Genomic DNA, 12,031 nt, shown 5'->3' with positions numbered 1-12,031 from the left:
ACCTCCTCTAGCTTACAGCTGAGGGAGCATTTGCTTTGCTTTTTCTGGGAAAAGAAGATAGTATTTTGAGTAGGGTAAAGTTTCAGGATCCACCTACATTCCCTAGGTCAGTACTTCTCCAATAGAAATATAATTCAAGCCACATATATATGTAAGTTGAAATTTTCTAGTACCCACATTTTAAAAAATGGGTGAAATTAATTTTAACAATGCATTTTATTTAACTCATATTCAAAATGTTATCATTTCAACATGTAATCAATGTTTTAAAATTATTGAGATATTTTACATTTATTTTCATGCAAAGGCTCCAAAATCAGCATGTTTTAACACTCAACTCAGATGTAGAATTTTCACTGGAAATACTTGATCATAAAGTTTAGAGTTGGAAGTAGATTAACCTACCCAAGAAGTTCCAAACTTACTTAAAATATTTCCCCCAAAGAGTCAAGCATCAGTTTATAAATTTATATTTAAATTAATGACAGTGGGCCCTTGAGCAATACTGGATTAAGCATTCCCTCCACATCCCAGGATTCAACCAACCACAGACTATGTAGGACTACAGCATTCACTATTGAAAAATAAATGGGTGTAAGTGGATCAGCTCAGTTCAAACCTGCGTTGTTTAAGGGTCAACTGCATACTTAAATAAAATTAAAAATTCACCTTCCAAGTGTTAGCAGCTCCATGTTGCCCTTAGTGGCTACCTGCTATAGAATATTCTTAAAACCATAGTTGATTGCTTTTATACTTTCTCAGGTTATTATTTATGTAGAATTAATCCATGCTACAAAGTCCTTGGAAACTGTTTTACTGCATTACATTTATTCATCAAGGATATAAGCACCTAGGGAAAAATAGTTCTGCATTTTGTGCTTCATCTCCAGGGCTAGGGAGTGCCTTGCATAGCCTTTAGGTGTTTAATAACTTTATCCTGCTAAATCCTGTTTAGTCTGCAAATTGCAACCTAAATTTAACTTTCTCAGGGGAATGTTTCCTGACTCTCCAGGCTATCTATATCACCTGTTCCTTCATTAAATTTTCTCATAGAACTGAATTCTTTTCCTCTAAAACATATATACTTACACACTGATTTGATTAATTTTCTGATTAATATCCATCTCCCCAACTAGTCTATAAGTTCCAAAAGAGGGAAGAATGTGTTTTTTTTCACTAAAGTGCTTCGTGCTCCCAGCATAATTCATGGCACATATGGATTAAGTATTGGTCAGATCATAATACTAGCACAGGGCCTTTTTAAAAATGAAGTGATTAGCAGAATGTCCAATTATTAACTTTATAGAAATCAGAGTTTGTTTTGTGTTGGGGAAAAAGGAATATTTTATTTTAAGTATAATACAAACTAAGATATGCAAATTTTTAATTTTTGTTCAAGCCTTTTCAAAATACTCCTGTAAAGCCTTTTCTTAGCTTTCTTTCTACTTTATTGGTATTCATTTTCTTGATAGCTGTCATATCTGCTATGCTTATAACTGAAGGTATACTGAAGACAAAAACTGAAAGAAAGGAAAAGTGAATTGTGAAATACTTTTAAGGAGTTGAGAAAGATATAGGGCAGAAGCAAAGGTGCATAGAGGAAACATCTCTTGCTGTTTCAGGACGGTTTAAATTAAGCCCACCCTTTTAATTATACCAAAGTAATGAGCCTTACCCACAATATGTGCAAATATAATTTTAAAATGTATGGTGGACCAGTAGACAAGGTTGTCAGGTCATTATCTAAATCATAAGTTGGAAGTAATGCCCGTTAAAGGTTACTAGTTTGGAAAGGTTAGATTAGAATTTAGTCTTTGCAAATATAAAGTTTCTCAACTTGAATAATGCTTTAGAAAACCACTAACATTTAACTTTTTTTTAACATTTCATGGAAGTATAGTAAGCATACAGAAATGTACACATAAGGGTACATCTTGATGAATTTTCACATCCAGATCAAGAAGTATATTACCATCACAACATCCCAGAGGCTACTTTCTTGCTTCTTCCCCTTTCCTGCCCTCCAGGGCAAACTATCTTGACATAATAGATAGGTTTTTCCTGTTTTTGTACTTTATATAAATGGAATCATGCAGTATCCACATTTGAATTAATATAACGGTTTGTTATTCTAAGTGACACATCTGATAGCAACTCATTGAAAACAAAGTTTGTTTTCAGTTTTCCTTGTTATGTATCTAATGTGGTAAACTGGCAGTTTACCAGTGTATCTAGTTCTTTATTATTGCTTTAAGACATTTTCTATGTAAATGCAAGTATGTGTGTGTGTATATGCATACACACATATATATATGTATATGCTTTTAAAAATTTTACTCAAATTCGATCATGCATATTATTTACCTTTGTGATGTGTCTTAAGGCCCCTTTTGTGTCAGGTCATGTAGATTCAATTCATTTTTTTGTAATGGCAGCACAGTACTCTGTTGTATGGCTGCATCATAGTTTAATGAAGCACTTATCCACTGATGAACAGCTAGGTTGTTACTGATCTTTTGCTTTTAGAACAACAGAATCTATGTAAGTTTATTTGTAAATAAATTCTTAGGAAAGGAATTGCTGAGCAGTAGGGTCCATGCATTTTAAATTTGATCATATATTTCTAAATGGCTCTGCAAAGAGTTTTACCAGTTTTTACTCCCACCAGCAAGATTTAGAAATTCCTATTTCCAGTGTCCTTGCCTTAGATTATGTGTTATCAAGCTTATTAATCTTTGCAGTTGGCTACAGGAAAACTAGTAAGTCATTGTTATTTAAATTTGCATTTTCTTCAGTTTTGAGTGAGGTTAGTTGTTAGGACTTGTTTCTGTCCTTTGCTCATTTTCCTACAGGCTTGTTTATATTTTTCTTAATTTCAAAGAGCTCTTTCTATATAAAGGGAATTTACCTTTTTATGTCATCTATGGTGTGAACTTTTTTTTTTTAATTTGAAGTATAGTTGATTTACAACGTTGAGTTTCAGATGTACAGAAAATTGATTCAGTTATATATATATATATTCTCTTTCAGATTCTATTCCATAATAGGTTATTTCAAGATATTGAATATAGTTCCCTGTGCTATATAGTAGGTCCTGTTGGTTATCTGTTTTATATATAGTATATATATATCTGTTAATCCCAAACTCCTAATTTATCCTTCCTCCCACCTTCCCCCTTTGGTAACCATAAGTTTGTTTTCCATGTCAGTGAGTCTGATTCTGTTTTGTAAATAAGTTCATTTGTAATGAATTTTTTTTTCAGTTTGTTTTTTGTCTTTGTTGTGTTTATAGCCTTTTTTTTTTCCTTAACAGAAGGTTTAAATTTTTATGTGGTGAAATTTACCAGTTTTTTTCTTTACTGGCTTCTGAATTGTGTGTTCTTAATGAGAAAAAGCATTGGAAACTTGAGATCGATAGATAGATAACTTAACTTGGCATGGAAAAAAATCTCAAGAAATGTTTGTGGGAAATGTGGTTAAGCAGGAATTCAAATTTCAGTCAAAAGTGGTTTGGCCAACTATAAGTAAACCAAATTTGGACACTATCTGCCAAGATTTGCTTAATATTTTTAACAGCTTTTAGAAGAATTTTCAATGCTATGCTTTTTTCCTTTCATGCTTTGTTATTTGGGGTTTTAATTTCTCAAATGATCCTTCTTTTCAGATTTCAGATTATAACCTATTTCCTGCACCATTGCTGACGTCCAGTGACCCATGTCAGAAGTACTTCCAGGTCAGATATACTTTCACATGTTTCAGTGCAGCATACTAGTTGACTTAAAACTTTAACAAATATGTATACTAGATAATTGTTTTGATGTTAAACTTATGATTTACTATAATAACATGTTTTGGCTTTTTTATTGTCTTTCACTAATGTGCTAGAAAGGTGGATCTTTAAAATAAGATAGAAGAATTAATTGAACTTAACTGCATGCATGTATTAATTGCATGACTCTACTAATATCATAATGTGAAAACATTTTAGTTGACTGTAACAGAAAACTAAAACTGTCACATTTTGCCATGTAGGATTGCATGTTATAGCCTGTGAACTGTTAAATTTGAACAAAGGAGGCATTGGTGGTGAGTCTGCATAAACAGCATCTTAGGCATTGTGGGGTTTGTCTAGAATAGAGCTCCCAATTCAGAATTCTCCCTGGATCTAATGCTGATTAATTTCAGGCCTTAATAAGAAAACCAACTTAATTTCATTGTATGCCCCTTTCTCTGTGTCGTGATGGATGCTAGTCTGCATACAACGTGGTGTGGGATTTAATTCTTAGCCTCATAGTAATATAATACGAAAAAAGCAATTGCAATGACATTTTGAATTAAACATAATATAGGACTGTAAGTGGCAAATAGATCTAGGTAGATTCTATATTTGTTAGGGCACATACCACTCTGCAAATTCTGAGTTTCTAAATAAGTAAATTTAAACCATGGACAAATAGATGTTAATGTCCCTAAATTCTAAAATTAAACTCAATAAGTATGTCCAAGTCTTTTTCTCCTTTATATAACACTGCATGTTACATCTCAACAGAGAACTAAAATTAAAACATAATAAAATAAACACTAAGCTAAGTAGAGGCAGTTGAGTGACCGGAAATAGCCTTTTATTAAAGACAGCTGAAAACAATGTGACCAACCTAAATTCACACAGGAAAATTAGGAACTTAGAGGCAATTCTTAGAAGCCGGTTTAGGGGCAGGGAGTAGATTTTCTTTGTAAATCCATATTTGAATAAGTATATTAATTTTGCAAAATCAAAGCAAATACATGTGTCCTTTGACGAATACATTTTAAGTGTTGAGAAGAATTCCTTCTAGGAATTCTTTAGCATTTAAAGTATTTTATTACATTGCAAAATAGACTCAGCATGGAAACATAAGAATAAAGCTGACGAACATGTAAATGATGTGTTTCCCTCTAAATAGAGGCGAACTAATCAAATAACTTACAGAAATTTCTTATTGTCACTATATTTTGTTATACCAATTATTCACTTTTTCTGTTGTTACTCAAATTGCTTTATTCATTGGTAGTTATATAAGAGATAATGAAACCGTTATCCAGCGTGGTTTTTAATAACAGCTACTACTATCATGCATTGGTATAGGGTGTAACACATTTTACAAGGAAAACGGTATTTTTATTTCAGTAGAGTATCATTCCAGCCATTTTTTACCTGAAAATCCAATGGCAGCTAGTGAAGTAGAGTATGGACCAATAATTGGGATAAGGTTTGCTTTCAAGCCCGTTTTCAACTCTTAAGAGCTGTGACTACAGGGAGCCTTTAAAAAAACAAACATGCCAGAATGTATACCCTTATATGTCTTGGAAAATTCCTGTTGAACCTTCGAGATTCAACACAGGAGTCCTTTCCAAGTAGGTCTCAGCCTGTGACATAGTAGAGTAATTACCCTATTTCAAGGATTCTGCCATTGTTTAATGTTTTTTTTTTCTCTTTTGGAATTGACTTGAGGCCAGCTTATCAGTTTTTCAAGAAAATCTATGTTGTTACTTTAGTTTACCTACTTTTCCTCGCCTAAACCAGCTTGATCACTGACTATGTTAATCAAACTTGGCCATAAAACTCTAGAGCTATATTTAAAAAATACAGTTGTCTTCAGAAGACATCATTTAGAAGAAGATGAAATGATGAAAACAGCTTAGAAGTTGAGCAAAGAAAGTATCCTTGGGATAAGCATATAATATCCCAAGGTGACTACATCTGCTGGGTGTGATGTTGATATACCAGGTTATTTTCCCACCTGGAGTGCCTTTCTCTTCCTTGTCCACTGGTGGACCCTAACCCTAACCCTATCCTTCAAGACCCAGCTCAGCTGTTCCTTTTGTGGGAGTCTTCCTTGAACCTCTGTCCTCATCCTTAATACCTTCTTCTCGTGAGACCCTGTGCGTACTTTAGCCATTGGGAGTTTTGTTAATAATGTATCCTTGTCTCTGCCCTGTCTGAGTTTCTTGAAGAAAAGTGTTTGGTACATCTTTCTTGACTTTCCTCAGATCCACTTGGGATGTTGAGCGGAGTGAGCCCTCAGGCAGTTTAGCTGAATGGGGCATGGGAAACCCTTAGGTGGGTCAGACCTAGAGGGTGAAATCACCTCTTTATCTTAGAGCCTGGGGAAGTTGTCCTGTGAACCAGCTGTGTGAAGTTCTCCTCCTGGTTTAAAAACTTCTAAGGTTCTAATCCTGTGATCTCTCTGACCCAGGGACCCAAGCTGCCTCCTAATAACCTTTGCCTCCTTGGTTCATAGAGAAGTTCTTATCATTTTTGTCACATTGAGAGTTTACTTTCATGAGTAATTTCAGGAAACCAGCTTTATCTTGCCTCTCCTTCCTAAAAGAAAAAAAATCTGAGTTTACTTCATTTCCTTCATACTTTGAGGTCTAGTTCAAAAGGCAACATTCCTCAGGGTAGAAGTTTTGCTGTTAACTCCTCAGTGGAAATAAAGTTGTATAGCAGAAAAATTAAAAAAAAAAAAAAAAATGAAGAAAATGTGAAGTCATTTAAGAATTGGTCAGGCATTGAGCTTCCCCGGCCCGTGTGTCAATTTCCAATTTTGTTAAGCATGCCAAGGGAGCAGCGGGAGAGCAGCAGGTTATTGAAGAGAGGAGTTTCCTGTCATTACTGACAAACTTTCTTTGACGGGAGGCTAGAGGTCTCAGAAAAGAGAAGGGGGGAGGGCAGGTTTAACTCCGGGCTCCAACATGGGTTTGTATTAGGATGTCACCTGGGTTACATCTCAGGGCTGGGATCTTTGCTACTCAGGGTTTGAGGAAAACTTTGTTAGCCATGAAATTAAAGTGACCCTGGCTTACCTAATTTTAGTTAGGCTTCATAAAAAATACTCTGTGCATTATATTAACTACAGCTCTTTTACTTGCTGAAAATCTATTGGCTTTAATACCCTGGAAGTCCCAGCGCCTCATGTTTCAGGCATGACTCGTTTCAGGGATTCCAGCAATGTCATTAGGGCATGTTCACTTTCTCTCTGTTTCCTGGCTCTGTCTGCCCATTTGTTAGGTCTTACGTACACAGGTGTCTCTTCATGGTGACCTCTTAAAGCTCTAGGCTTATATCTTCTAGTTCAAGAAAAAGAGAAAAGAGAGCACTTCTCTTCTGATCATTCTGACAGAAGGCTTAGGATTGGTCATATGCTTTTCCTTGAACCAGTCACCACAGCCATGGAGATTTGCTCCTCTGATTGGCTGGGCCTAGGCCATGGACCTCATGAATAAGGGGTAGAGTCATCTCTGCCTGCAACACAGGGGCTGAATTCCTCTGTGAGAGCAGATATTTTAATTTTGTCAGTTTTGTTCGCTGCTGTCTCCTCAGCAGTTAGAACTGTGTCTGTCGCATAGTAATGCACGAAAAAATATTTGTTGAATGAATGAATGAGCGTGGAGGGAGGCTGATTCTTAAGAAAAATTGTGAAGCTTTTACCAGAAAAGGAGGAAATACATGCCAGGTCATAACAGATGTTTGTGCATCGTGCATGCAGGAGAGTGACAGCAGTAGTAATATGAGCTCTTGTCACACTCTTAGCTCTGAACGTACACCGAGCTCTGGAATAGGAATCGAGCCTCTTGGATTGATGTTGGATCTTTGTGAGTTATGCTCAAGACAGCATGATGAATAGATGCGGAGGTGATGGCAAAGTCATGGGTCCCATTCACCTTCGAGATATCCAGGGGCAGAGCCACCTTTGTACTGAAGACTGGCCCTCAGGGTTATTGGCATTTGCTTGCTCATTCCTCATTCATTTTGCTTATTTTGTACACTGTTGTGTTCTTGACCTTGAGAAGAGCAACTGGCATGTAATAGATGCTCAGAAAGTGTTTAGTTAATGAATGAGTGAAAAATATTTAGTTAATAAATGAGTGAACGATGAATGCAAACATTTATTGAGTGCTCTTATGTGCCAGGCTTTGTAAAAGGAACTGGAAACTCTGGAATATAAAAAGGAAAGGGGAATGAAAATCAAAATTAAATCACACTTGTTTGGGTAGCTATAATCAAAAAGAGACAATAACAAGTGTTGACAAGAATGTAGAGAAATCAAAACCTTTATGCATTGCCAGTGGGAATGTAAACTGGTACAAATGCTTTGCAGAACAGTCTGGCAGTTCCTCACAAGGTTTTATATACACACACACGCACACACACACACACATGTATACGTATGGTATGTATGTCTATATATACGTGTGCACATCACAGGAGAATTATAATCAGCAGTTCCGCTCTTGGATATATATCCAAGAGAATTGAAAACATATGTCCACACAAAATCTTGTACACAAATGTTCATAGCAGCATTATTCATAATAGCTAAAAAGTGTAAACAATCCAAATACCTGTTAACTGATGAACAGATAAACAAAATGTGGTAGATCCATACAGTAGAATATGATTTGATCATAAAAAGGAATGAAGTAGTGATACATACTAAAACATGGATGAACCTTAAGGATACACATAAGTGAAGGAAGCTAATCACAGAGACCACATATTGTATGAGTCTGTTTATATGAAATGTCCAGAACAGGCAAACCCATGAAGACGGAAAGTAGATTGGTGGTTTTCAGGGGCTTAGGAGAGGGAGGAATAGAGAGTGACTGCTAATGAGTACAGGATTTCCTTTTGGGGTGATAAAAATGTTCTGCAATTAGGTTGTAGCGATGAATGCACAACTCTGTGCATATGCTAAAGACCCCTGAATTATACTTTAAAAAGGTGAACTTTATGGTATGTGAATTATATCTCAATAAAACTGTCATAAAAAGCGAACAAAACAGTCACTGCCCTCAAGGCACTTGCAGTATTTGAAGGGGAGCGAGATCTCTCAATTGATATTATAGTATAGTATAGAAGTGCTGATGAGAACTGCATGTCACACACCTAGCACAGAGGATTATGTTCAGGAGTCAGAGAAGGCCTAAAGGAGGACGTGTGAGCTGGGTTTTGAAGGATTTATAGGAGTTTTCCGGCAGGAAATAGGGCAGGGGTAAAGCAGATGAGGGCAAAGGACCTTCCCGGGCAGAGGAAACAAATTCTATGTGCAGAGGCAAAGAGTTGTGAAGAGGCTTAGCATCCTCAGAAAAGTTCACTGTTGCTGTCATGTAGGGACCACGGCGGGAGGGGGAGGTGCAGTGACAGGAGATGTGATAGGAAGGGTAGATTTAGGCTAGCAGAGGAGAATTTGAAGTACCTTGTATACTGAGCTGAATTTGGACAACAGGGAGCCAGTAGAAATTTTTAAACTGAGAATTGCACGGTCCGTTTGTTTTTAGAATTACAGAGGACGAACTGTGTCAGGGTAGACTGGAGTTTGAGAGACTGTTGTGCTTGGGAGATATAGAAGGAAACTTAGAGTGGTGAGAACCTGAAAGCAGCCATAAAGATGGTGAGAAGGGGGAACTCAATTTATTGGAGAAATGTCTTCCAGTAAAATAGACAGAATTTGGTAGGATAAGAAACTCATGAAGGGCTATTCCCAGGTTTCCAGGCAGGGAATTCGGGAGAATGACAATGCCGTGAATTCTCAGTTAGCATCCAGCCCGTGCGTTAGAGGACTTAACGTCCCCTCTTTCCCCAGTTTATAGGGAGTATTATACCAAGTTTTCTTTGATCTATAACTATAGTGAAATCATGTGAGGCAGAGAAAAATGGAACCAGCTTAAATACACCAACTTTTGATTAGAGTCTCAATATAGCATCTTTCATTCTATATCCTTTCATTTCCACATCCATAGAGCATCTGTTTTTCAACATAATTTGTTATATTATTGTTATGTTGCTATTTCCCATTCTACTTAATTCTCTTCTGTTCAGTGTTATTAATGATGCAGATGGTAAACAAGAGGAGATAAGGAACAGAGGAAGGCCCGGAATTGGGTGGTGGGGATCACAGGGTGACAGGAGCATGTGTGCTGTGTACACCAGAGCCTCTGCTGGGCCTCCAGTTTTCTTCACACCAAAGCATGGAGAACTTTAAGCTGTTGGGATCACAGCTGGTGAGAAATCATGTTTGGCAAAGAAGTACACCAGTCTGCTCTGGGTCAAAAAAAAAAAAGGCTATTTGACTCTAAATAGTCTTTTCTTCTTTGGGGAGTTATGACAGAATTGAACAGGAATTTTCTTGAGCTGAGACTGAGGAGCAAAATAAATTGGTCTAGACAGTATTGAAGGATTTTATTTTAAATCTTGCCCAGATGCTGCTTGCACGGGGGGAAAGCTGAGATAACTGACCACTGATCACCTTTTCCCTTTCTGAGAGCATTAGTCTTTTTCAAGGAAAGGAAAAATGAATTTACCGTTGACTATTTAGGCAGTAATGGTGGTTTCCTTTCAATCTTTAAGAAGAAACTCAAAAATTTAACCTAGGCTTTTTAAGTAAACATTTCTTGAGATGTTAATGAAACACTTGTCTTTTTCATTTTACTCAACAGTTTATTCTACGAACATTTAACTGAGTGCCTACTGCATGCTAGGCCGCTGTGCTTGTTGCTGGAAGTCACAGCTTAGTGGTAAACTCAAATAGGTTAAAAATAAAACAGTGTGAGAAATGCTGTTATGCTATGGAGAAATGGAGATAGGTTTATGAAGGGTGTAGAAGAAGCAGCCCTGGAGCCTGTCTAGAGGGGCAAGAGAAGGCTTCCCAAAGAGGTGACATATACTCTGAATCTTGAAGGTGGAGTAGAAATTTGCCAGGAAGGAGGGAGGGATGCTGAGAATGTGTGCATGTACAAAGAACATGACATGTGTGACCAGAGTGTTTCAAGAGCCTCTGAAATCATTAACATGCATATGTATCATCTTTTTCTTTCAAATCTCTCACTTACTGCAGTGGTTCTCAGCCTTGGCCACACACTGGAATCACACAAAGAACATTCCATTTTAATACCCTGACTGGGCCCAATCCCAAACTAATTGAATCAGAATTTGGGAGTGTCTTAGGGGGTGGGACCTGGGCTTCTGGCTTTTTAAAAGCTCCCCAAGGTATGCATGCAGCTAGGGTTGGAGCAATCCCTTATTCCTGTCACACCTGTTCCCTTACCTTTCAGAGACCTCTGACCCCTTGGCCTTTTCCTTTTCCCCTAGCTCTTCACCCTCCTCCCGGCTCCGGCTCCTGCCCTCCCCACGCCAGATCCTGGAGTGTATTCCTCACTGTTCACATCTGACACCTTAATCATGTCCTCCTCTGTGCCTATTGCTTTCATTTTTAAAAATCCCATTCCATAGGTTGCCTTTTCATTTTCTGTCTGACTTACTTCACTCAGTATGACAATCTCTGGGTCCATCCATGTCACTGCAAATGGCATTATTTTTTACTTTTTTATGGCTGAGTAATATTCCATTGTATATTTGTACCACATCTTCTTTATCCATTCCTCTGCTGATGGACATTTAGGTTGCTTCCATGTCCTGGCTATTATAAATAGTGCTGCAATGAACATTGGGGTACCTATATATTTTCGAATTACAGTTTTCTCCAGAAATATATCCCCAGGAGTGGGATTCCTGGATCATATGGTAGCTCTAGTTTTAGTTTTTTAAGGAATCTTCATACTGTTCTCTATAGTGTCTATACCAATTTACATTCCCACCAACAGTGTAGGAAGGTTCCCTTTTCTCCACACCCTCTCCAGCATTTATTGTTGTAGATTTTTTTGATTCTGACCAGTGTGAGGTGATGTACCTCACTGTAGTTTTGACTTGCACTTCTCTAATAATTAGTGATGTTGAGCATCTTTTCATGTGCTTTTTGGCCATCTGTGTCTTCTTTGGAGAAATGTCTATTTAGGTCTTCTGCCCATTTTTTGTTTGGGTTGTTTATTTTTTTGATATCGAGCTGCATGAGCTATTTGTATATTTTGGAGATTAATCCTTTGTCCATTGCTTCGTTTGCAAATATTTTCTCCCATTCTGAGGGTTGTCTTTTCATCTTGTTTATGGTTTCCTTTGCTGTACAAAAGCTTTTAAGTTTAATTAGGTCCCATT

The 12,031-nt window shown here is 37.1% G+C and overlaps 1 protein-coding gene across 15 annotated transcripts in view; it reads left to right on the top strand.

The window, feature by feature from the left end:
* Positions 1-12,031, top strand: part of APBB2 (amyloid beta precursor protein binding family B member 2) — a 372,773-nt gene that overhangs the window by 175,852 nt on the left and 184,890 nt on the right. For all 15 annotated transcript variants that reach the window (XM_061192201.1, XM_061192196.1, XM_061192197.1 and 12 more), the window contains one exon: positions 3,665-3,733. In XM_061192201.1, coding sequence (XP_061048184.1) covers positions 3,715-3,733 — 19 coding nt within the window. In that variant the 5' untranslated portion in view covers positions 3,665-3,714. The remainder of the gene's footprint in view (positions 1-3,664; positions 3,734-12,031) is intronic.

The sequence above is a fragment of the Eubalaena glacialis genome, chromosome 5 (genome assembly GCF_028564815.1).
Source record: "Eubalaena glacialis isolate mEubGla1 chromosome 5, mEubGla1.1.hap2.+ XY, whole genome shotgun sequence".
In the NCBI taxonomy this organism is placed as follows: domain Eukaryota; kingdom Metazoa; phylum Chordata; class Mammalia; order Artiodactyla; family Balaenidae; genus Eubalaena; species Eubalaena glacialis.
Note: the sequence above shows the minus strand (reverse complement) of the source record. Positions and strands in the feature narration are given on the sequence as shown.